At 54.8% G+C, this 26,024-nt stretch overlaps 1 protein-coding gene across 1 annotated transcript in view; it reads right to left on the bottom strand.

Annotated features, from left to right (window-relative positions):
• Positions 1-1,328: 1,328 nt before the first annotated feature.
• The window catches only part of VPS13B (vacuolar protein sorting 13 homolog B), a 785,675-nt gene continuing 760,979 nt past the window's right edge, over positions 1,329-26,024 (bottom strand). The window contains 7 exon segments of the mRNA XM_062188180.1: positions 1,329-3,081; positions 6,383-6,632; positions 7,408-7,510; positions 9,007-9,183; positions 14,489-14,659; positions 16,697-16,873; positions 22,292-23,085. Coding sequence (XP_062044164.1) covers positions 2,833-3,081; positions 6,383-6,632; positions 7,408-7,510; positions 9,007-9,183; positions 14,489-14,659; positions 16,697-16,873; positions 22,292-23,085 — 1,921 coding nt within the window. The 3' untranslated portion in view covers positions 1,329-2,832.

Below are 26,024 nucleotides of genomic sequence, written 5' to 3' on the forward strand. Positions count from 1 at the left end.
CCTGTCTCTTCTTAGTTTTTGTCTTAAAGTTTTTGTCTAAGTATAAGTAATGCTGCTTGCTTTTGGTTTCTGTTCGCATGGAGTATCTTTTTTCATCCTTTGACTTTAAGCCTGTGTCTGCTTTTACTAAAGTCAGTTTCTTGTGGACAGCATTTTGTTGTCTTGATTTTTAATCCATTTGCCAGTCTGTTAATTGGGGGATTTAATCCATTTACATTTAAGGTTATCATTGACAAGTAATGACTCAGTCCTATGATTCTTAAAAATGTCTTTTATTTTGAATATCCTTTGTCCTTTTCTTCCCCTTTTGTTCCCCTTTGTGGTTTGCCAGTTTGCTGTATTGTAAGGTTTGAGTCTCCTCCATTTGGTAGGCTGTTTTGGCTTGAATTGTATTTGGTTGCTCCAGTGGAGTGTCCCTGTATCTTTGACGGCAACATCGGGGGTGTTGGGCACTGCTCCTTCCCAGCAGGGGCATGAGGTGCTCAGTGGCAGCCTGTGGAGTGGGCTTGGGCTTTCTGGCTCTTGAGTCGGGTCACTGGGGCCTTTGCAGTGGCAGGGTCATGGTAGTGCTGGCCCAATGGCTGACGGGGCCAGCACCAGCTCCTGGTTTCTGGGTAATGTCTTGATGTCCGTGTCTGTCCCAGTTGTGCTGCCTGGGGTGGGGAAGGAATTGAGGGGCAATGCCTTGGCTACAATGGTAGATCACAGCTGGAGCTTACAGCCCAACAAGACTAGTGCAGGATCGGAGCAGGAAGAAGGCCCACACTGCTACGTGGACTGCTGATACGTTGCAGTCCGCGGCTGCGAGTGATGCTGGCTGGGATGTATGTCTGGCTCACTGGACTGCATGTCTTCACTTTACCAGGGAAGGTCCTGGCCTGGGGACAGGGACTGTTAGGATCTCCCAGTGGTGGGGTTTTACCTGCATGGCACCAAGTACCACGTTTGGTGGCCTGGAGTCTTGGTTGCTGTTTGCCCGGGGTTGCCAGAGGTGTGGTAAAGTCCTCTGGCTGCCCCGGATGACAGGAGAGGGCCCTGTGCTGTTGCGCAGATGCTTGCCTTTCCTGTTGGGAATGGTTCAGGCTGAAACGGGACTCTGTCGTCCTGCCGGCATGTCTCCCCGATATGGGCCACGTCTAGAGGCTACGTCTGAGCACTGGCTTGGGGACCGAGGCCTTGGCGCTTCGTCAGTTGCTGGGCTTCACCCGGAAGGCCTGGTACTGGGCTCCCTTTCCTGCCTTACTTCCCAGCAGCTGGAGTCTTGCTGCCTTGTCCACTGGAGGCTGGGAACCAGGTGCTAGAAGTGGTCCAGCTAAGGGGGCGCCAGAGGCCATGGGGCTCTGTCTGGCTTTACGTTTCACCCAGCAAGCCTGGTACTAGGTTTCAAGTCCAAAGTCTGGATTTAATTTGCTCTCCCTCCCCTAAGTGAGAAGCATTTTTCTTTCTCCTTGGAGCTAGGGAGGGGGTGTATGGGCAACTTGTTCCTTCCTCCCTTCAGTGTCTTACACTCTCGCCTGGCTGCACTGGCACTTGTCAAGGCGGCCTCGTGAATGTGGGTGTATCTGTGGGGGAGGACCGCTAGTGTCTCACTCGGCCACTGTCTTGCCCATGTGCAGAATTCTTCTCAGTGACGTGACCTGTACTAAACGTACGTATCCGTGAGAGACTGCAGACGTTTAGAATGTGTGGTGATTCAAGGATACCTTTTATTTTAAACATTTTTATATAATGGTTCTTAGAAGCAGTATGCAAAATTGCCATAAAAGGTAAAAGAATACATATTTACATTCTTAAAAATACTCTGGAGATTGATAAAACTGTCACTTCCCTAAATCCATTTGTCATATTCACCCTGAATGGTCTCTACAGTCGTAGTTTCCAGGAAGTTATGTAATGAATTCTTACATCCAACAACACGGGAGAATTAAAGATCAGTGGACATTTGAAATTGCATTTCAAAATTGTAAGTTCCAGGTTCAGATGTCTTATGAAAACATGTTTTAATTTCATTAGACTATGAGATATTTACTGAACACTGAAGAATTCTGGTGACCTGGGAATTTGAGCCAAACCCATTCTTAGACACTGGGAATATTTATATGCTTTATCAAGTCAACTCAGCAGAGTGAACTATCTGGACCTCTGTTGTCAGCATTAACACTGGGGTTCTTAACTCTCCTCCGGTGCCCAGGGCGTTCCTAGGAGGTTTGGTTTCTTTCACGGAACTAAGCTTCCTGGGTACTGATAGACACAGAAGGTTTGTGAGCTTGTCTAGTAAACACAAATTGGACAAACACTTGTTTTCCAAAATGCACCTGCATTGTTATCAGACTTGCAAATTCTAGTAGTTTGCAGACTTCAAAGGGAGTATGTATATAGCAGCTGTTAGCAAGAGTAGCATCACATACAAGTTAGAGTTACCAAGTTAAACAAGAATCGAAACCTCTGCACACTGAGTGCCCAACCAGATGCAATTAGGAATGACATTTTAACTCCGATTCTCCTCACTCACTCCTGACCACATTTTGCTTTAGAGAGTGACCAGATCCAGATTATAGTGGAAGTCTTTGGAGACGGCATTACGGAGCAGAAGGGAATGCACTTTCTGTGTGTACTTAGTACTTAGAATGCAACATGAGGGATTCTGTACACTGTTGTCTCCAGTTGGGAAACAAACTTTTGGTTACTGGATTTTAAAGAATCTTCTGTGTTTTACGGAGAAGGTTACTACTAGATAGCAAGATGTTGATGTTGTATTCACATTGGCTGTGTAGCCAGGTTTCTGCTTTTCAAAAATAAAGTGCACAAGCAGGAGTCGGTACCTTTGGGGTCTCAAGGGAACCCTTTCCTCAGGGCTTTATTTTTCACCATGACAAATTTACTTACGAAGACCTGAGCGAAATGTGGGTCCACCAAATAATGGTAGGTTTTAACAGTAGAGGGGGGAGGCTCCACAGCCACCACGGGGCAAGGTGTTTGCACGGAAGAGCTGCTGGGGGCCAGGTGACAAGCTGTCTTGGTGATGTAGTCCACAAGTCTGTTGTACTGTTGCTCTGACAGTCTCTCCCGCGTTCCATCCACCTGGGACCCAACAAGAGAGATTCGTCACCTGCCAAACCCTTGTAATGAGACTTTCACAGCAAAATTATTCCTGGTCTTTTGCCTCTGTACCTGTTAGGTCATCTAATAAAGTCATTTTATCCAAAACAGCCTCCTTTTTTATTTCTCCTCTAGCACCGCAGCTGTGGCGTGAGACCATCAGGACCACCTCCGTTAGGGTAAGCGCGGTCAGACGCACAGTTTAAGTTGATCTGACTGCAGCTTCCAGATGTCCGCCAGTGCCCTTTACCAACCAGCCGAGATCTAAGCAACGTTAAAGTAAACTCAGCTCCCGGAAGTAAAAGCTGTGTCAGCCTCAGTACCCCGAACCCCTGAAAAACCTCTTTAGGTAAAATCTGATTTGACTCCCCCAACAAAGTGGAGCAGAGCACCTCTTGTAAAAGTGGCTTTGGACACAGCATTGAAAAAAATACCTTTTGAACTGTAACATTTTCTGTTTTTATAAATACAAGGATTTAAAGCCAGAGAAAATAGAAAAACTGGGCAGAGGAAGGGGAAATTTTTATGGAAAAAGGGAGGATACAAAGTACATTTATAGTTCATAAAAGTCTGGCTCATCTTCAGTGGAACTTGAATAGGAGAGCGGAGATAAACTACCTCAGTTCTTCAGTGAGATTTTCGGAGAAAGTACCCGTCAAAGGCAGTTACAGCTGTAAATCCTCCCCACACAAGCCCTGGGCTAGCTAGTGTGCAGATCAGGTGGGGTGGTGAGTTCGCCGTGCAAGCCACTGGCTGGGCCAGGCAGGCAGCTGCTGCCCTCCTAGCAGAACCACTCCGCATGGGTTGTAAACTTTTAACAAGGGCTTTTAAAGCCTCCAAGTAGTGGTAACAAAGAATTCCTATAGGTGTCTATGTGGGGCTCAGAAACAAGACAGCCCCAAATGGTGTACAAGCTGCAGAAACCCAGTGAGATGGGAGAGCGGCCTGGCAGAGCAAGATGGGGGGCAGCGTTAAGAGTTTGGGTCTCGTATTTTTCAGCTTGGGAAAGAAAAGAAAGGCCCCTAAAGATTCACTGACAGATGAAAGCTGTGTACCACCAGGCAAGAGCCAGAGCTCTGATATCATCTGATGGGGCCAGGATTCAGCTGGAGAGCTCTGAATACACAGAACGTCTTAATTGCTCCTCCTGAACAGCAGCACAGGAAAACCCGTGTTGTGAAAGGAACCTGGCCAAGGAATAAATTGACCTTCTGACTCATTTTGAGCCTCTCAGAAGGGATTTCAATAATGTGCCAGGCATATTAAGCAATTATTACCCCTAAAAATGGCTGCATTTAACCAAGAAAAGCAAATGTAGATTTTTTTTAAAAAAGCTGAATCCTGCCGTATTTGAATGTACTGAATGATGTCATCTACAAATTAATTCCTTCCAAAATTCAAAGGCGCTGTGTTTCCTAGCATCTGAGGCAAAAGCAATAAATCAGAAAAGCCATTTTATGTAAAGATCTTGGAAGAGCGCTCGCGGTTTTGACTACAGGACAGCAGCAGGCTTCCTAACCCAGCTGCGTATCTGGGTTGTGTTCTGTGTGCTGATGTGAGAAGGGCAACTGAAGAAAAGTGTCAAAGCAGCCGAACCCCCACACCCCCCACACCCCGACATACATTAGATCACAGCACCTTTGATAAGCAGCTTTGTTTCTAACCAAAAACGCTGGCAGCTTGAATTTCCTTTGGGCTGGGGTCAGGGGAGGGGTTGGATGGGTCAAGCGAAGGAGACATCAGGTGAAGGCACACGGGGCCAGGAGCTGGTGCCGGCGCCGGCGGAGCTCAGGGCCCGTCTCCGGTGGCAGCCTGCTTGCTCCGCAGCCACCTTTCCCTGCCTCTGTTGGAGCCAGCGCTCAACCCTGACCCTCGGGCCTGGACACCCAGGGAAAACCAGCGCCGCGCATGGTGTCCTGGGTGTCTGACTGCATGGGCTGGGTTATCCTTGGCAACCTCTAGGGGCGGTGACCTCAGCGATCCTCCCAACAGCCCCTGGAGAAGCAGTGGTAACTCCTCCCTGTACCCTCCTCACACAGAAATGCAAGCGCTCACAACTGAAGACAGTAAAGAGTTTAACAGGAAAAGCTGAATTTCTGGTCTCGGGAGTTGTAAGATGTCAGATACTGACCAAGCAGCTAAGGGATGACCACGGCCACAGACCCTGTTAGGGCCTCGGCGTGAGGACGTGCAGATAATGATCCCACTCCATCCCCTGCCAAGTCCTGCAGCCAGGTCACTGCTGCTTTATTGTCAACTGGATCAGAAGATTTCGGCAGATGTAATAAAGTCAGCCTGGACATCTGACCTCTGTTTATTCCCAGAAAGTCATCAACTTGCAGCAGCAGTGTGGTCCCGGTGCCAAGCCCCAGCTTAAAGCCTGACTGATTAGGATCCAAGAAACTAGAGAAATCTTATAGAGTTGTTGTGCTTGGCTGCTCTCCACCTTCTCAGATAATTTTACCCAAACGGGTGTGAGGGAGACACAAGCTCCCATATCAGGAAGAAAATGAAAGGAGGAATCGGGCTGGGCCTGCTGGGGGCACTCAGTCCTCGTCATGGGAAAGAAGCTTCGCAGGTCACACGCAGGCCCCGTGGAGCAGGCGCTCACCGGGAGTCGGAGCAGAGAGCAGTTTTGCAGTGGCTGTACCTGCTGACCCTGGGCTGCACTGCAGGACGCTCGTGTCCTGCTCAGGGCTTGCCTCTGACCCCTGGCACTCAGTACGTCCCCTGGGAGCACCCCCTCCACTTCCACTTCTGTCGGCCAGCACATCTTGGGCCATGGAACTGCCCCAGGAGCCCCTGTGGTACTTAAGAGATGGGAAATTATCCCACGGGAAAGGGAACACATGGCCGCAGATTACAAAGCGGTGGCGGGGGGAGCCCCATCATAGCATTTGACCCCTGGAGTCTCAGGGGTTGGGTGTGGGCAGGGCCCTCTTGCACCCACAGCCCTGCTGCAGGCAGCCCTGGGGCCCTTGTGGAGCAGTGGCCTGGGACGGCTGCTGTGACCCTCACTGGTTCTCACTCATTTTGGAGCCCCACTGTCCCACCCACTTAAGCACCCCAGCCCTGTCTAATTCACATGGTGCCCTGGCCCCAGGCACAGTCCCTTGGGCTGCCTGCTGGGCTTTCCTGTGCAGGGCACCCAGACCCCACCCGTCTCCCTTTGTCCAGCAGCCACTATGAAGGCAACAGCTCCTTGATGCCTGGGCGCCAGTGACCAGCCTGCGTCTCACCTCCCGGGCAGCCTGCCCCAGGCACCCCGTCGGCAGGAACCCACCTCCACGTCACAGGCCACCCTCGGCTGCTTGAGCTGCACAGTGAGCAGGTTGTTTTGCTTGCTGTCCTGCGTGCAGTCGATCTCCGTGACGGGGAAGGCCTGCTGCTGGGTGTCCTCGCTGACGCTCACCACGAAGAGCACTTCTGACGTCAGCAGCAGGCACCCTTCGTGCTCCTGGCCCGAGCCCCTCACCAGGACCACGTCCAGGGCCATGTGGACTTCTGGGCGGCCCAGAGACTGCAGCATTTTCCTATTGCGGTGGAGAAAAGAGGCCAGGAGCTCAGTGCCCCCTTTGCCCAGGGTTGGGACCACCCTACACAAGTTCCCCATGCATAGCAAGAAGGGGCCTTCACGCTCACACTGCTAATGTTAGGCTGAAGTGTAACTGGCGAATTGGGTCTCAGAGTCTGGTCCAAAGAACCCATCTCCATGGGGCTGGCGCTGTGGTGCAGCAGGTTAACGCCCTGGCGTGAAGTGCCGGCATTCCCTATGGGTGCCGGTTGGAGACCCGGCTGCTCCACTTCTGATCCGCTCTCTGCTATGGCCTGGGAAAGCAGTGGAAGGTGGCCCAAGTGCTTGTGCCCCTGCACCCACATGGGAGACCCGGAGGAAGCTCCTGGCTTCAGATCAGCGCAGCACTGGCTGTTGCAGCCAGCTTGGGGGTGAACTAGCAGATGGAGGACCTCTCTCTCTCTCTCTGCCTCTCCTCTCTTTGTGTAACTCAAATAATTTTTTTTTTTTTTAAAAGAACCCATCTCCTCCACTTCATTAGCGCCTTTCTTCCCATCAGAAGCGGCCCCCTAACTGGAACACTGGTTCCACCAGGTGCCCGCCCGCTCCCCCAGGCCACCAGGCGGCCCCTCCCTGAGGCTCTGCAGCCAGCTGCAGACGTGGCCCTCGGGGATGCCCCTGTGCTGCTCGTCCTGGGTCCCCCTGGAAGCACACGGCCCATTAGCCTGAGTGCAAGCCAGGAGCTGTAAACCTCCGGTGTGCACGTGAAGCCGAGCGAGTGTGAGCAGATTTACCAGACGTATTTGACGTGGCTGTTTGGGGCCTGGTCAGCACGTAGATCGCCGGGCTGATAGCGCTGTCTGGGAAGCTGAGAAAGCCCAGCTCCGTGGAGAATACCTGTGGAGAGGAAGGAAGGGGTTTCACTTGGCGTGCTCTGGGAAGCGGTTCTGTGCGGCAGTGACGTCATCTGCCTAGAGGCGTCCACACATGTTACAGATCCAGGACGACGTCACATCTTTGGAGGCAGGCGTATAGGTGGTCACTAACCATCACAATGCTCTTAACCCTGGTGACCCAACATCAGCTGCAAACTGAAGCGGGAAAGTGCCCGAGTCCGGGCACAGACGGGCGGCCGCGCTCACGCCGCTCGGAATCGATGCCAGAGCAGCCACGCTCGTTAGGTACCCCTGGACTGGATCTGTGCTAGGGCTGGTCACAGGCTAGAACACGGCACACACGCACAGGCACGCGGCCTGCCTGGTTGCGGCACTAAACGTTAGGGGACAGCACAGCTGGGAAGCACGGAGCCGCGGCCGTGTACGTGAGCTCTGGGGGCCGAGGCCGGCTTCGTGCTGGCCCTGGGGCCAGCACCCAATGAGGGCACCCAGCAGCAGCCACACAGGGCCCCGAAGAGACTCGCGAGCCAAAGATGGCCCCGGCTGTGTGCTTTCTGAGGCCTTGTAAACATTTATGAACGAGGCACAGTCATTAGACTAAGAGTTAGTGGTCTGTAAAACCTTCAGTGCGGTAGTAAAAGTTTTACAAGAGTGATGGAAACCCAAAGGGCCGTGTGAAGCCCTGCTCCGAGAGGCTCTTACATAAGCGAGGGCCCCTGCGGCCCGAGGAGCGCGTGGGGAGGGCCGGGGGCGTTCTCGGAGCCCAGAGCATTGACGGAGTACGAGCCGACTGGAGCTCGCCCGAGCCACGTCCAGGAGCGTCCTGGCTGCTCCCGCCCGCTGAGGAGTGGGAGGCCACCCAGAGTGCCCTGCGCCTGACAAGCAGGAGAGCCCATGCGTGGTGCGTGGCACTGCCGGGCAGCCCGCTTGCCCCGTGACCCGAACAATGACAGCCGAGTCTCGGTCACATGGTCGCACGGAGCCGCACTGGGCGCACGGGGGAGGCCCTGGCATGCGCCCCCCTCACCCAAGGACACGCACGTGGGGCCGCAGGCCCACACTCTCCCCGCAGCCTGCTAGCCGAGAGGCTGTGGCTGTGGACTGCGTGTTTCTGCTGTGTGGCCGGAAGACTCGGCAGGGCTCCAAGGTGCAGGACGGCGCACGGGCCCCTGCGGCTCACAGACTGCTCCCTGCCTGCCCCTGCGTCGGCCCCCCGCATTTCTCCCAGGGAAAAGGAGGGATTCTTTCCTTTGCTACTACGGATTCGCCACACTGCTCTTCACGTCTGTTAATTGTACTGCAAACAGGTTGCGTGATGCTACATTGTGAAATTACTCAGCCACGTCCTGGTTTGTTACTAGTGTGGTTCCACCAGCGAACAGGCACAGGGAAAGTTACTCGTCACCTGCTCATTCGCTGTATGAAGGGCCAGAGCGGCTCAGGTCCCCCAGCGCCCCCGAGTGCTGGAGTGGGCCCCTGGGCTTGCCACCAACTTACCATAGCCGGTCTGGGACACGAGCTCGGCCGCGCCTCCGATGGGCTTGGTGAACACCCCCATGAGTCCTTTCCCCACGCCCGAGATGACGCCCTTGGCTTTGTGTCGCGCCGAGGCCTGGGCCTCCGACGTTCTCTGGAAGTTCTGCATGGGCTGATCCACGATGCCCGCGATTGCCCCTGCAAGGATGAAGGCCTCGGTGAGGACAGGGCCGCGACATGCGCGAGACCCTGCGTGGGGAGTGCGGTCCTGCACACGGGAAGTGAGTCCCACTCTCATGCACTTCGCTGCTATCCACTCCGGTACCACGTGGCTGAGGAACCGAGGGCTGCTCAAGTCAGACACTGTCTTCACCAAAACAATGTTCCCACCCGGTCTGGCCCACCCAGCTCGGGTCTGAGAGGGTCAGTCCAGAATGTGGCCAACTGGTCAGACTATTCCAGAAGGCCGCATGGGCCACGGGCAGCCAGGGCTCTCAGGGGAGTGGGAGGGGCTGGCTCCTTTGTGGGTTCCCACTTTTAATAGTAACCAAACCTGCATAGTGTCAGTCTATAAATGTAATAATTATGTAGTTTGAGGCCGATGCTGTGGCGTAGCGGGTAAAGCCGCTGACTGCAGTGCCAGCATCCCATCTAGGCACAGGTTCAAGTCCCTGGCTGCTCCACTTCCCATCCAGCTCTCTGCTATGGCCTGGGAAAGCAGCAGAAGATGGCCCAAGTGCTTGGGCCCCTGCACCTATGTGGGAGACTGGGAAGAAGCTCCTGGCTGCTGGCTTCAGATCGGCACAGCTCTGTCTGTTGCAGCCATTTGGGGAGTGAACCAGCAGATGGAAGACCTCTCTCTCTCTCTCTCTGCCTCTCCTCCTCTCTCTGTGTAACCTTTCAAATAAAATAAATCTTAAAAAAAAAAAAAAGAAAAAAAACAGCAATGCAGTTAATGGCAGCGATTGGCGTGGCACCCGTTTCTGACGTAGCTCATCCACGCTGGGTGCTGCTGAGGTGCTGAGGCTGTGCGAAGAGCTTTGCCTGTATGAGGTCAGCTCATCCTCACCATCCTCGTTTTGCTTTTTGTTTCCACCGTGTCCCAGTGCGGAGACCGAGGCAGGGAGTCTCAGGAGCTCCCGAGGTCACCCGGCTGTCAAAGGCGGGGCAGCTGGGTGTGCTGCACGGAGCTCGCTCGGCACGGAGGGTTCCCAACTCAGAACGGCGGACACTTCCAGGGCGCCGCAGGATTCTGTTCAGCTCCCACCTGCTGAGATGGCGAGATGCACAGTCCTCCTGACGAGACCCTGCAGTGTAGACCGCATGGTGCCACCGAGTCCGGTCTCCTGGGAGAACGGGGAGTCCCCAGGCTCGAGGCGAGACCTGCTCCTTTCACGTCATAGTCCGCTGCACAAAATCCAGTCACACTACGGGCGTGCTCCTCCTGGGTTCGCATCCAGGCTTTGACAGCGCCCTTGGGGTTTGTGTGCTGACAGACGGAGAAGCACTGAGGTGACAGGGCTGCTTCCCGGCCTGCGGCGTCCCTACCCAGACCTTCCCCAGGGGGCGCTGCTCCCAGCCGCCCTGGGCTGGGGGTCACCGCAGCTCTGCACATTCTGCGGCTCCGCTCTCCAGCTCTGAGACGGGGCTCCCAGGGCCACCCTGGCCGAGGCAGGAACCCTGGTCTCCTCTTGGGATCCTTTCACGGCACAGGGCTCCGAGTGAACAGCTGCTTTTGGGGTCCCCTTATCTGATTTCTCTGCAAGGTGTCCGTGCTGAAGAGCAGACCGCTGGGTGCATGCTCTCCAGGTCACTGATAAGCTTCGAGCTGTCCCAGGTCACCTGCCCTCAGCCCAGCGCCACACCCGGGGAAATGCCTGCCATACACCCAGACACCTCACTGGTCACCAGGTGCCACAGCCAGGGGGTACAAGGCAGGCAGGGACCAGCGGCTGCTTCGCGGCACTGCCGTGGGGAGGTGGGCTCTGGTGCCTGCAGCTGGGAGGCTACTTCCCGTCATCCACTCAGACTGGCTCCCAGGCTCCACGGGGTGCAAACTGATCTCAAGCCTCGTCGGCTGGCATCGGGCTGTGGCTGGGCAGCCACATGGAGGCGGCTGTGACGTGATGAGGCGAGGTGCGGGACACAGGGCGCCTGGGAGGGCGTCTCCCCAACCTCCATGTTGGGGCAGGCAGGATGTGGGGAGCTGTGTGTCCTGTGCCTTCCCCTGGGAGCCAGGGGACTCCTTGGGTGCCCTTTCTCTCCCCTGGGACTCGCTCCCTGGCCTTTGGCAGAATTGCTAGGCCACCGGTCTCTCCAAGTCCCAGCCACCCACGTGGCCGGTTTGATGCTGGCCTTGCCACCTGCTCCTTGTCACAGCAACAGAGACACAGGCCTAAGCCAGGACCCCAGGCGAGCACTTCCTATGCCAGACACAAATGGGAGTCCCAGAGTGTGTGTCCCTTCCTGCCCAGGCCAGCCCTAGTGCCCAAAAAGGTCAGAGCTGGACAGGCGGCACCTTGGGCCGCTCCCCCCGGTGGGTGGCCAGTGGGGGCGTGCCCTGGGTATCTGAGGGAGGACCAGGGTCGGGTGGGGCCGCAGAGGGAGCGGGGACAGGCACTGCACTTGCCTCCCCAGCACAGGCTCCGGGCACGGTGGGGAGTGTGGGTGTTTGGGGAAACACATTTGGTCAATGTGGGCAAGGCTGATGCCAGTTCTGCAGGCTATGCCGTGGTTTTCCAAAGCTGTCGCTTTTGGACAAACACCATTATGGGCTCATCCAAAAGCCTCAGCAGCCTCTCTGGGCCAGCAGGGAGGTTCGTTGCTGCCCTGGGGCCATACAGAGCCCCACTCTTGCCTCATGCTTTGCAGAGCCCCTGGAGGCTCGTGGGCAGTGTGGCCTTTCTCCTTTTACCGGTAGGTCTCCCCACCGTCTCCCCACACTCGAGTTGCTTCCAGGCCTGGGGTGTACAGCAGAGGCCCCGGCTGCTGGCCTGACCTGACCCGCGCCACTCACTGTTCAGTGTGGGCACCTGGGGCCATGAAGATGGAATTAGGCAACACGGAACCTGCAGGTCCGCTTCACTCCCCGGGCAAGGAGAGCTTCGGTCCCGTGGAGGGGGGACTGGCTTTCAAGCTACCGCGTGCTAATGGCTCCGACTTCAGTCTATCGAAAGCCAGCAGACTCACCCCTCCCTGTGCCGGGCAGACCTGGGAGAATCCAGAGAGAATATGGACACAGATAGGCTTCTGACCTCTTAGACGCAAGGAAGGCGGAGATGGGAGGGCTGCTGGGAACTCTGGGGTGGGGGGCCGAGGAACAGGTGCATGTTCAGGGCATGAGCCAGGCTAGGACTCATGCTCCCAGGAGCCCCAGGGTGGGCCAGTGCTGGCAGGTGCAGCTGGTATACACCAGGGAGGGAATTACGTCACCCCCGGAATGCACAGGTCTCTGGAAAGGATGAGATGGGGAAAGATCACAGGTGCGCGGGGCAGTTTCCGCACACAGACTGGAGGATGTCCTGTGTGGATGAGGTCGTACGAGGCACAGCACAGATCAGAGCTCTACGGCTCTCTACCCTGTCAACAGGAGCCACGGCCCAAAAGGTGGCATCAGAGGCTGGTGCTGTGGCCACCTGCAATGCTCCACTTCTGATCCAGCTCTCTGCTAATGCTCCTGGGAAAGCAGTGGAAGATGGCTCAAGTGCTTGGGCCACTGCACACACGTGGGAGGCCTGGAAGAAGCTCCTGGCTCCTGATCATTGCGGCCATTTAGGGAGTGAACCAGCAGATGGAAGAGACCTCTCTCTCTCTCTCCCTCTCTGTACACCTAACTCTCAAATAAATTAAAGCTTAAAACAACAAAAGGTGACATCAGCGGTGCAGTCCAGGCTCCTCACGTGACTGATCGCCACCATCGGGTACAGTCTGACACAGTGACAGTGAGCAGCAGCGGCTCGGACTTCTCTGGATGAGAAGAATGCACAACCCTGTGGCTATAGGGCTCATGGTGTCAAGGTGGGGACAGCCACAGGCCAGCCTGCTCAGGTCTCTTTCTGGTCACCTGGCAACACCAAGTAGAACTGAGCAAAGGGCACAAGAAGATTCCAGAGTCCAGACAGTGGTCCTCAAGATATCCTCACCGTCACCTCTTCTGGCTACAGCGATTTCACTCACTGCACTAAACTAAAGCCAAAGCGCCCCTGGCACCTGTCGAGGGTCTGCCTTCGCTGGGACACTCTTTGCAAGTGGGGGACTCTTCCAGCTCCTCCGCTGTCATCCACAATAATGACAGGCACTGTTTACCAAACAGGCGCTGCGTGCCCGGCACGCGCCCAACCTTCCGTATTTCTAATAGTGCTATCAGCGGCTCCAATTTACAAGAGAGAAACCCACATTCAGAGAAGAGAAGGCGTTGCCTGAGGTCATAAAGAGGAGACGTGGATGCCCAACCATGGGCTCTGGCCTTGCGGGGCACGTGGTCTACCCACTGCACCACACCACCTTCCCCGGACAGGCTGCCTGGGGTTGCCGAGCCAAGCACAGCGCGTGCTCACTCGCGTCCCCATTTCCACGCGTTATCAGATGACAGTGCCCCACACCACGGAATGTTACAGCCGTTTCTAGTAACTTAACCTGAACTTGTAACGTTTTACTGCTTCCTCCCAGAGCCTCAGCTGGCGGCGGTTGCAAGGGCGAGAGCTGTGCAGAGAACCCAAGGTGGGAGAGAGCGCGGAGCAGCCTCTCAGGCTCATCTTTGCTCCCCTTTGCGCTGCGCTGGCCGCTTTGATCTCCGGGAGGCGCACGCTCGCTCAGATGTGCGGCAGGCTGGTGGCCAAGCCATACAGTTTTAAATTCCTTTGCAAGCAAATAAACAAAACTACCCTTGAAAATCCTGCTCTGTAAACTTTCAGCACTGAAGCTTCCTTTTTATAGATTTTTCCAAAGTCTCTTATTTTCAAACATTTGTGCTATTTTAAAACAGCCACAGCAACGTGCACCTCTCAGCGTCCCAGCGGGCTGCCCGCAAACTGTGACACCGAGACAGGCCGGGGCGGGCTCCTCCCCGGAGCTGGCACCAGGCTGGCATGGTGCTGCTCACTCAAGGCCCCCTGCTGGGCCTCCCCGAGGGAGGGCCGAGGGCGGCCGCTCCGTGCTTGGCAGCGCACACAGCTGCACGCGGCTGTCCTTGTGGTGCTGCCACCGTGCTCAGGGGACAGCCAGGGAATGTCTCGGTCCTTTAGAGAGCCACTCGGAGGCCCACACTCTGCTTCAGAGCCGAGGCAAAGGAGGGCAGCGCGTGTGCGTCTGCGCGGGTGGCTGCTGCTACCAGGGTCTAGGATGTCTCCAGGAGCAGGCTCCTGGCCCCGGGGCTCTCAGAGCCTCAGCTCTGTCTGCAGAGAGAGGGGCCAGCTCCCTGCTGCCCCCACACCCACGGAGGCCCAGTGGCGCCCAGCCTGGCCTGTAGAGCCTGTGTGCACACAGCCAGGAGTGCTCCCCTTACCCAGTAAGCTGATGCCCAGCCGGGACAGGCCCTGCCGCAGCCCCTCGCCCAGGCTCTCGGGGAGCTGCCGCCGCCACTCCTCCTGCCGGTTGTAGTGCTCCTCGTCCAGCGACAGCCGGTCCATGTTCCGGGCCAGGCTGGTGGCCAGATTGGTGATGGACGTGAGGGTACCTGAGGGGACAAGAACACAGCATTAGTCTCCATGTCAGTGGCGGGACATGTCCTCTCCTGGGTCATGTGGCACGGGAGCCTTAGGACCGCGAGGTGGAGTCACACGGGCGCAGGAGGCAGGCAGCACCCTTCCCAGGGCGAGGCGAGAGTCCCTGTCGCCACACAGAAGCCAAGAATTGCACATCCTTCCCTACCACTGGATGGCCAAGGCTCACTCCGGCCAATTTCAAAGTCCTCAGTGAGGCTCCTTAAAAAGAGACAGCCAGGGAGCTCCCATCTGCTGGTTTGCTCCCCAAGACGCCTGCAATAGCTGGGGCTAGGATGGAGCTGGAGCTGGGAGCCAGGAATGCGACCCAGGTCTCCTCTGTGAGTGGCAGGGACCCAACCACCAGGAGGAGCATTAGCAGGAAGCTAGAGGCAGTAGCCAGAGCTGGGATGTCTTAACTCTAAGGCTAAAGGCCCGCTCCCGGAGGCCAAGCTGGGAAGCGGAACATTTGTCTGCTCGGATTTTAAAGGGTAGGGTTTGCTTCCCACCTTAGGAGTTAAAGGCGTTCCCTCTTTATCGCCTCCGTCGTGGCACAGGGCAGCACCAAGCCTACCATGTGGCATTTCGAGGCAGTCCCTGTGCCACAGTCAGGGAGCAGCAGGAATGCGGAGCACGACACAGGGAGAGGGTCGTGTGCGAGCCTCGCTGCTGCGTGGTTTTCCTCGGGAAGGCTCCTTCCTGCATCTTGCTCAGAACGCCCTGAGCCCCTCCAGCAAGACTGCTTCTATCTCACCAGCAAACTGGGGCATCAGCGGGCACAGCCTGCAGCCCACGGACTAGCTCAGCTGTTTTCAGATCTCTGGCTTCAGGAAGAAATGGCAGATGGCACTGTCACAGGTGCATCTCTACCAGTGATCTGAAAAGATCACTCACACACATACAGAGAGAGACAAGTGAGGGAGGGAGGGAGGGAGGGAGAGAGATGCTAGCAAACCAAACAGCTCTTGCTGAGAGAAGGGGAGAACAAGCGTAGGAAACTCGCAGTGAGTCAGGCTGCTAGAGTTACCGATGAGGTTCACTGTAGCAGGTGTTGATCGTCTTACTTTAAAATGAGTGTCCGGATGACTCATCGGGTGAGTTTCTGTGGCTCACTCCCAGGCCTCCCCGGTGATTTGGGGGCTGGGGGAGTGGTCCTTTTCATTGTCCTTGGAATTTGTTTTTCTTCCTCTTGCTGTCCTCCTGCCAACCTCCTACCCAGAGGCTCCGGCCCCCCTGTGCGGATCACGGATTCTCATATTTCAAACCCAAGTGTTTTGAGGCCTTCTAGAGACTTCCGCAACCTGCCCACTTACGATGGAGTGGCAGCACTGTCTACGGGAAGATGCCTTTTATGGGAAGGAGGCCTCTGCCCGGTTCCCCTGCCTCCCGCAGAGAAGAAAAGGGGACTCACATGGCCCTTGTTAGCTCCCGAGCCACTGCCAACCTGCCCAAAATATCACCAAGCAAATGCACTCGGCTCACACTCAGAATCCTGGCAGAGGCAGCTTGGTATCGGTGCCCTGCACCCGTGTGGGCCACAAGATGGCACTGTTGACACAGCTCCCTGGGAGAGCCGGCCATTCCCCCTCTAAGTCCCCATCCTTGTCACCGCGTGTCCGGGTCCTTACCAAAGTAACTGTATCTACATTTTAAAAACTGCGATGAGGCAACGCGGTGTAGGATTTCTGATGTTTAGCAGAAATCTTGAACACCTTTAACATTTGTGTGTTTATCACACGGAAGAGCAGTTGGGCCAATCCTTGTTTTCCCAACGGGAGGTTTAAAATTCTGAAGTTTCTGAAACATTTTCACACACTACAGGCACGCAGTGAAATGTTTAAAACATAAGCCATTGCATACGAGCTTTGTTACAGACCCACCATCGCACTGCTCGCTAACAGGCCAAAGCCAGGGGCAGGCGGAATGCGCTGGAAGCGCGCAGCGTTCTTTAGGGAGCAGGAGACGGGGACGGAAGGCAAGGCAGGTGGCACCAGGCGGGGCAGGGATGCTACCTTTGGAGATGTGCTTCACGAACGAGGTCGTTCCTCTGGAGACTCCGCTCACGAAGGCGCCGGGGCCCCGCGTCAGCCCCTCGTACGGAAGCCTGAAGAAGTCGGCGACGCCGTTCCCGATGCTTCGCACCAGACTCGCCGGGCTGCCGAGGATCTCCAGGGACCCAACCACCCAGCCTGCGGGGGACAGAGGGCAGGGGTTACTGCGCCACCAACACGGCACTTTGGACGCCCGGGAAACTGCGACACCCCATTCTCCCTGCAGCCTGTTTTTCACACCAGGCTCGAGGGCAGAAGATGGGGAAGAGCTCATTCAGGGTGAACGCATGCATGGAAAACCTTGGTACTTTATAAATCAGCAACCCTCGGGCAGCCCACAGGTGGCTTTCAGGAGACTTCCTGGCCCGAGCCTCCCGTGTGCCTGGAGAGGGATCTGCATGCAGGAACCGCGCACCGGCCAGCCCAGGGGAGGTGCCTTGGTGGTGCCTGCTTGCCACCTCCACAGGGCAGCCGAGGCCCCGGGCCCGGAGGAGAGGTCAGGGCCCGCCCGGGGAGGAGGCCAGATGCTAAGTGGGGCACTGCAAAGGGGATGCGAACTTCTGACAAGGCTGGAGGAGTTATTTTTAATCTTTCCCAATCCTACCCAGTTGAGTGCTTCCCTTTGGAGCAGAGCTAGAGCCAGACAAATGTCTCCCCTTCAACCCCGGCTTCGGTTGTGTAAACATCAGTGACAGGGACGTACTGATTAGGTTAGCAGGAGGGGAGTGTTCCCTGGGAAGGTCCCAGGAGGGTGGCTTTGGATCTGGTTTCCTGTAGAGGCCTGGGCTTGCCAGGAGCTGGCCTGTGCGGCAGCCGGAGTGCAGCTTGTGCTGCCTCGTGGGAATGAGGCTGGGGTGCAGAGTTCCCCCGGGGCTGCCCTGGCCCACACAGGCTGGGGGCTGGGAGCTGCAGGCCCAGGGGACAGGAGGGACACGCAAGGGCAGGAGGCCAAAGCGAGGAGGAATCGGAAAAGGCAGTTTGCTCCGGGACCCTGCTGACCTCCCCTCTGCCGGGAAGGCTGTGGGGCCAGGACCTGAGTGAGGGCCATTTCTCCCTCGGCGGCAGGCGCTCTGTGCAGCTCCTGGTCTGAGGGGATGGCAAAGGTTGAGTGCTCAGGCCAAGGCAGGGTCCCGCGGGGCTCTCAGGCCCAGTTGGTGTGGACAGGAACTTTCTCCTATAGCGAGCCCTCCACTTCTCGGCAACACTGGGAAGCCAACACCAGGGGCTGCTCAGAGTAGGTGTGGGTTCCAGAGGAGGAGGAGCGTGGTGGGAGGACCTGCAGGTGCTGGGAGTTCAGCCGATGCTCACGGCAGCCATGTGAGACAGGTATGACTATCCCCCTTCAAGCAGAGTCAAGTAAGCCAATGACTGAGCTGCTGTGTGGGGCCCGGGAATAGACCTGGCACAGGAGTAGAGGCAAGTCCAGCGCAGTCTCACTCCAACTTCTTGGTCTCACAGGCAGGGAAAGGAGGGAACTGAAGCTCAGAGATGAGCCCAACACTCAAAACCATCAGCTTGTTAGACCCTTGGGCTGGACTTCCGATCCAGGGTTACCTGATTCCAAAGCCCCACCCCTCCCCCTAGCAGGAGCCCAGGTTGCAAAGAACACGCAGGGTGCTGGGCAATATTCTGTGGGAGGGCCCGGGTGTGGAGGTAAAGAAAGGGCAGATTCCATGTAGTCTGGGATGGATGAAAGAGGAAGGGTGACCTAGAGACTTCTTAATTCTCCTTTTCTCCAAAGAGTATACAAGGAACTTATAGATAGGATTAAGTGTTAAAGAAACTAGAGAAATAGCATCAAGTGCCTGGTAATAACAATAGACAGAATTAAAAAGGAGGGAATGTTCAACAAGGGAAGCAGTCCACACAGCAGACTCATAGAATGAAATCACTTTAAGTAACACTCTGACCTCAGAATCAGCCCTTGAGGCATTTGGATGTGGCTGAAAAGCCCATGAGAGCAATGCAGGCATGGAAAGCAAGACATTATGGCAAAAATATGCTACATGAAGGATCTGTGTGAATGAGACCCCAGTGGAAAGAGGGGGCCATTAAATAAGGATGTACTTTTCTCTGAAGGGAGGAAAAAACTTCCCCTTTGCTTATGGCCTTGTCTAAATACTGATGGAATTTGTGGTCAGAAAAGGCTTCCATAACCTTGGCAGCTCATGGCAAGAGCCTTGGGTAACCACTGAGGTCATAAATAAGTGTTAATTGTTAAATTAACAATAGAAGTCACTGTGCATTTACTCCCCATGTAGGACTTCTGTCCTTAATGAGTTGTACTATGAAAATTAACTGCAAAACTTTTTTTCAAACAGTACTTTTTACATTGTGTGTGTGTGTGTGCGTGTGTGCTTCGTATAGAGTTGGTCTTCAGTATAAAAATTTAATTAAAAATGAATCTTAAAGAATGGAATGGGAGGAGTAGTTGGTGGGATGGGAGTAGGGGACGGAGGGTGGGTATGGGGGGAAAAACCACTGTGTTCCTAAAGTTGTATCTATGAAAATTGTGTTCATTAAATAAAAACTTAAAAAAAACAACAGTGTACAAGGGAGTCTTGCCAAGCAAAGACTATGCTCCCATATGCCACCTGGGTGAGTACAGTGGGCACATGCAGTGGAAATGTCCCAGCCTGGCCACCTCTTTCCAGCCATATGAAAGGTGGGTGGGGGTCTCCAGGATTAGGACCAGTACCTAATGGGAGGGGGATGTGTGGACCACAGCTAACTAAGCTCAGTGGCATCTGAGCTGGCCAGAAAGGGCAGAAAGAGCAGGTGCTCCTTATTTGGTTACTGCCACCAACAGTAAATATATTTGTCCCTTGATATCTGTGGGGAATTGACTTCAAGATGCCTCGTGGACACCAAATCTTTGGACACTCAAGTCCCTCACAGTAAGTGGGCAGTATTTGCATACTGTATACCTGTATAATTATACCTGTATAATCCTCCCATGTATTTTTAAGTCATCTCTGGATTACCCAGTAGGATGTAGATGCTATGTAAACAGTTACTGTACTGTATTGTTTAGGGAGCAATGACAAGCAAGTCTGTACATTTTCAGTCAACTGCATTGTCTGGGAATATTTTTGGTTCATGGTGGGCTGAACCCATGGATATGGAGGTTGAACGTATGAGTCTTTAGCTTACTTGTTTGGGAGTTTTTTGTAAAAGGGAGTCTCCTGGCTTCCCATCACATTGAGACTTGGGGGTGGAGAGGGACCTCAAGGAAATATGAGGCCACATGTTTTCCTGCAAACAGGTTGGCTATTCCTTTCTAACTGCCTTTTACTTAAGTTCCCTTCCAGTGACTGCACAAGCTTCTCTAAAAATGAGGTCAGGGTGTTTCAACAATGGCAGCCGGGAAGCTTCCAGTGTCCGATGGGTGAGTGCTGACCCCAGTGAGATGAGGAGGCAGCGTGCCCCTCCCAGGCCAGCCTTGGCTCCTCCTCTACGAGAATAATCCTCCATCCTCTCCTTCTCTACCTGGGGCCTGGGGATCCCTGGCCGCCTTCCACTGCTCAATCCTTCGCTGCTTTCTCTGAGGTCACCTTCAGATTGCCCACAGATTGTTTAGTGAGTGAGCTGCCAATGGGTTCGAAAAACTTGACCTCTATCTTAGAATTCCTTGTCTCAGTATACGGCGAGATTGGGACAGTCAGCATTTCTAGGTGGTGAATTACAAAACAAAACAAAAACAAAAGCAGCCAAACAGACTCTTCTGTGGAGACTCATGAAAAATGCTCCACAAAGAGATGGCTCAAGCAGCGGGGTGGCGGGGGCACAGCTCCTGGGGCCACGGTGGTGGAGCTCCTCTACCAGTTTGTCACACAGGCGCTCCCCGTGCTCGGCACCAGGCAGAGACCGCGTGGGAGCCTGAATCAGAGCTCAGTAACCTACGTGCCTGCTTCTCATGTTAAAAGCAAAAGCTGCCTGGAAGAGTGAGTTTCTGGAACAGTTTGGAAATATACCCGTCTATGACATTGGAAATGTTAACTGCTTATTTTTAAATGATTTCTTCGCAAGAGGGAGATACTTTCCTCACTGTCGTGCAAGCCATCCCAACGACACGTCTGGCAGGGCCCCTCTCCCTGATCTTGTCATTTTCTTTTATAAGAGAGTTCTGCATGGCCCTGCAGATCGTATGCGTTTCATTATGGGGAAAACGTAATCTACCGGCAGGGCAGGGTTCCTGGCCACTTACCCACAGCAGCAAGGGTCACTCACTGCCGCTGTCTTAATCTTACGCAGGGATGAACTGCGGAACACGACGCTACTCAGAGGACAGAGCAAGGGGTCTCTCCTTTGTCGCATTCACAAAGTCAGATCTCCAGGGTCTTTGCTGGAAAGGCCTGACCAGGCCGCCTTAGTTCTTGCAGACCACTAGGAGGCGGGTCATCAAACCGAGAGCACTTTAGCTCGGCCTCGCCGTGGGAACTTGGGCCTCTACTTGGGGCCTGTGCATTAGGGAGTGCACACGGCCAGCGACATTAGGTCCATGTCCCGTGCACAGTACTCTGCATAGAGCACTCTGTCCACATATCCCGCGCCTCTTGCAGCTCTGCCCTGCCAGTCTGGAAAGTGGAGCCCGCTCCTCCCCAGGCGGCCCCGGCATGGCACAGGAGGCCACCTGCCTGGCACAAGGGCCCTTCTTCCCCTGCGGTCTCAGCTCTGTGGAGAGGCCGAGACGCCAACAGCCTGGCTGGCCGGGCAGTGCCACAGCGGCTCGGTAGGTAGAGGGCTCTTTGTGCACCTTAGGAGCACACAAATCCTCGGAATTCCTCACCTCCGGCTATTCATGAGCAGCAAGGAAGAAACCCAACCAGCTACAACTGGAGTTCTTTTAGGCCTGGGGAACGGAGGGCCGGCGCTAGGCTCTCTGGTTGTGCTAGGATGCTAAGAAAGGGCCTCAGTGCCTGCAAGGGGCTAAGCAAGCATTTCCTAGACTGAATTGAAAACCCGAGTTAGGGAACAGCTAATATCACAGCTGTTTTTAGCGGCGCGTTCACCAACAGCCAAGCCAAATGCTGCGTACTTGACATATTTTCATCTGATCCTCTCAAAACTCTCTTTTTCTGTCCCCCTACTCCCCCCCCCCCCCAATCTCCCACCTCTTGTAGAGCTTTGCTTCCGAAGAGAGGAAATGAAACCTTACAACTTCACGGGAAAGACGTGAGTGAACTCACTTGGCTGACTCGTTCCACCCCAGAACTTTTTCCATCTTCACCAAACTACTTCTCTGACAAACGAGGGATGCGATCTTTGTGATGTTCCAAAGCCAGTGTCTCACTACGCTCCTCCCTCCTGAAAACTCTTAAAACCCATTTTACAGATGAGGAAACGGAGGCTCGGCCAGGTTCAATACCTTGCCCCAAACCTTACATCTAACGGGGCAGAGTCTAGATCTGGATCCTGTTCTGTTTCATGAGAAAGCCCCCTGTGTCCCCTCTCACCCACTGCATCCTTGTAACTCTAGACAGTGAAAGCAAACCCCAAGGCGTGCCATCTTTGCCCGGCCCGAGAGCACCATAGGCCCTCGGCTTGTGTCCTTACCTGCTCGGAAAAGGGCCCCGGCGGCGTAGTGCATGGCCAGGGCGTGCACGAGCTGCCGTGCGGTGGTGAAGACCGGGCCTCGCTCAAACATGGAGAAGGCAAGAGGCGTGTGGTCCGAGGCGATGTACAGCTTGAGGGAGGCGTGGACGCTAACGAGCAGGCTCACTGGCTGGATCAGCAGCCTGCGGAGCTTCACAGGATTCACCAGGGCCCTGGCGTGCTGGGTCACCTGCACCGGTAGCTCCTGATGAGCCCCGCAGGGCGCCCCCGGCTTGCTGCTGGGAAGGTACGAGTCGAACAAGGTTTTGATGTAGTACACAAACGTGTCTTCCACGTACAGCCGGGCGGGCTTCAATTCAAAGGTGAACTCGTTAATATCAAGCCAGGAGCTCTTGCCATCGGTTAAGGTGATGAAAAGCTTGATAAAGCAGTTTTCCTTGTACTCCTCCAGGTCGGTGGCGGACGCGAGGAGACTCTGTGTTTTGGAACACTGGGTGGGCTCTGGCTTTTCTCCCTGGCAGACCAAGACCGCAAAGTGGAAGTTGGACTTGTTATAGAGCTGGTTGTCCACCTGCAGGTCCCCACAGTAGACCTCTATACAGTGAAGCTGGAAGAGGGCGGCGGCGGGCTCCTCCCCGGGCAGCGCACTGGCCCCAGGGCCCGCGCGCACCAAGACGTTGTCCAGCGTGAGCCTCAGAAGTTCCGCGGACGCTCTGTGGTGGCTGAGGTCATCAAACACGGCCAGGCTCAGCTGCGTGACGAACGTTTTAAACGTAACGATCTTCTCCAGGGTCCTAGAGCAGAAGGGGAAAGAACCTTAGTGCCCCTGGCTCTTCTCCCTTCCTCCCTTCTGTTTTGACGATGGCGCCTCACTTAACACCTCCTGATGGGACGTTAGGGTCTCACAAGACACAGCGAGAACTCAAGTGTTTGGACAGAGCCGGACGCTCCTGGGAAAGTTCCCTATGGGACGATTACAAGCTCTTGTCACGGCTCTTTAGGTGTGTCCCTTATCAACACCAGATTTGTACTCCCACATCCCTGAGACACTGCGCACACATTCTCTATCGTGATAATCACTGTGCAGAAAGAAGAAAAGAACGAAGATGCCTTCAAGTGAAGCAGTGGAGCAAACCAAAGAAAACGCTGCACGCACTCCCAGCGCTGCTGCCCACTGCCAGTGCCGGAGCCCAGGCCTGCGGAGCGCCTGCCTTGGCCGCTCCCTCCCCGTGCGCTGAGCCACCCTGCTCTTCCTGCTTAGGGACAGTGCTGAGCAGGTCCCGCCCCCTCCTTGATTGCTCACAACCCGTCACACCTGCTCTTTCTCCCTCAGATGCCCCTCAGGTCTCTCCACTCCCTCAAGCTACCACTCGTCTTCACACACGAACGTCCACACTCAGTCTCCTGTTTCTCTCCTCATCCTGTCTCAAGCTTGCTCCAAGCAGGCTTTTGCTTCCCATCAGACTAACAAAACAGCTCTGGTCCAGGTCAGTAGAGTCAAGTGTATTTGACTACAACGGGAACTCCCGGCTCCTGCCAACACTTCTGTCCTCTCTCAGAGCCTCCTCCCCCCTGGCCACTCACCCGCAGGTGCTCACGTGAATAAGACCCTTCTTTTGCACTAGACCCCTTGACCCGACAGGACCTAAGGCTCAGCCCGTTACCGTTTCCCCTCCCCTCGCCCCTGACCTCCCTGGGGACTGCATCCGGTCTCGCGACTTGAAAGGGCACTGGAACTCGGAAGCCCTCAGCTCCTGCACACGCAGCTGCCTATCCACGTGGTCGCTCGGATGTCTGACTGACATCTCAGTTTCCCGTGTCTGGGACCAAACTCTCGACTTTCCCCACTCAACTCACATCTAGCCTTTGCCATCTCAGCTAATGGCAACCACCCCCTACCAGTGCCTTGCCCAAAATCCTGCAGTCATCTTTCACGCCTCCATTTTCAACTGTTTTCTGATGTACTGGGGGGCAGTCCCGTGGGCTCTTCCTTGACAGTACATTGAGCATCTGACCACCTGGCCACCTGAATTGATACATCCACTGGAGGGTAAGCCACGAGGAGCTCTGGGGCGAGTACCTGTCACAATCTCCTACCTCGTTTCCCTGCTTGCTGCTACCCATGTTTTCCTGTTGTCTCCTTCAACGAAGGGTCTTCTGGAAGTTTAGGTCACAGCTGTAACTGCCCTGCTCAAAATACTCTGACCTGCTCATTTCACCATGGCGACTCCCGAGGCCTACGCCATGTCCCTCCCTCCAGGCTGGATCTCTCTGGTCTCTGTACTACAGGCTAGGCAGCCCTGACTGGAAATGTCAAAGTCCAGAACTTTTTGTGCACTGACATGATGTCATAATTATGAAATTCAACACTGCATCTCATGTGAGGGGTTGCAATAACAACACAGGTACGCTAAAAATATTGTATAAAGCTATTTTTCGGCTATGGGTATGAGGTATATATAAAACACAAATGAATTTCATGTTTATTTCAACATTATTTATGTAATCAACACACACACACAGGGGCTGGTGCTGTGGTGTAGTGGGTAAAGCCGCTGCCTGCAGTGCTGGCATCCCATATGGATGCTGGTTCAAGACCTGGCTGCTCCACCTCCGATCCAGCTCTGCTATGACCTGGGAAAGCAGTAGATGATGGCTCAAGTCCTTGGGCTCCTGCAACCATGTAGGAGACCGGAAGAGGCTCCTGGCTTCGGATAAGTGCAGCTCTGGCCTTTGTGGCCATCTGGGGAGTGAGCCAGCAGATGAAGACCTCTCTGTCTCTCTCTCTCTCTCTCTCTGCCTCTCTGTAAACAAATCTTAAAAAAATTTAAAAATAAAAAAGACACACACATACACTCCTGTATCCTGGCTTACCCCACAAATGACTGCAACAGCTGAGGCTTTGCCAGCACCAGAGCTAGAAGTGGGAAATACAATCTAGGTCTCCCATGTGGGGGTCAGAAATTCAATTATTTGAGCCATCACTGCTGCCTCCCAGGGTCTACACTGGCAGGAAGCTGGATACTGGAACCCAGAGCCAGAAATCAAATCCAGGCACTCCGATGTGAAACGAGGTTGTGTTAACCACTGGCTAAATGATTGCTCCTAGATTTCATGCTTGGACATGAGTCCTTCACAAGGATATATCATTAAATACGTACAAATATTCCAGAATAAGAGAAATGCAGTCAGCAACACTCTGGTCGCAAGCACATTGGTTACAGATTACTCCACCTGTAGTCCATTCACTTACCCCTCCTCTGATGGGCTCACTGTGGCCTCTTCCTTAATCCTACCATTTGCCATGCAAGCTCCTCCAGGCCTTTGAACTGGCTGCCCTCGGCGTGGACAGCTTGTCCCTCAGACAATCACCTTACCAAGCTGCTTTCCAGGCTTTGCTCCAATGTTAGCCTCTCAGTGAGGCTTCCCCACGCCAATTTGTTTTACACTATAGTCTCCTTGTCCCTAGGCTGCGGCACTCCCGGCCTCTCTCCCTGGGCTCTGTGTTTAGCCCTGCAGAATGCTGACCTTCCATGCAGCACGAGACCTCCTTCTTTATGTTGCTCCTCTGTCCTTTCCCTCTATCCCACGCCTATGCGACTGCAACCAAGGGGCAGGGAGGAGGCTCTTTCTGTTCACGGATGCATCCCAAGCCCAGAACAGCACCTGGCATCTAGTAAGCACTTGACAAAGGGTTGCTGGATGCATGAATTAAAGAAGTTTAAGTAAATGT

The sequence above is a fragment of the Lepus europaeus genome, chromosome 4, assembly GCF_033115175.1.
Source record: "Lepus europaeus isolate LE1 chromosome 4, mLepTim1.pri, whole genome shotgun sequence".
Lineage (NCBI taxonomy): Eukaryota > Metazoa > Chordata > Mammalia > Lagomorpha > Leporidae > Lepus > Lepus europaeus.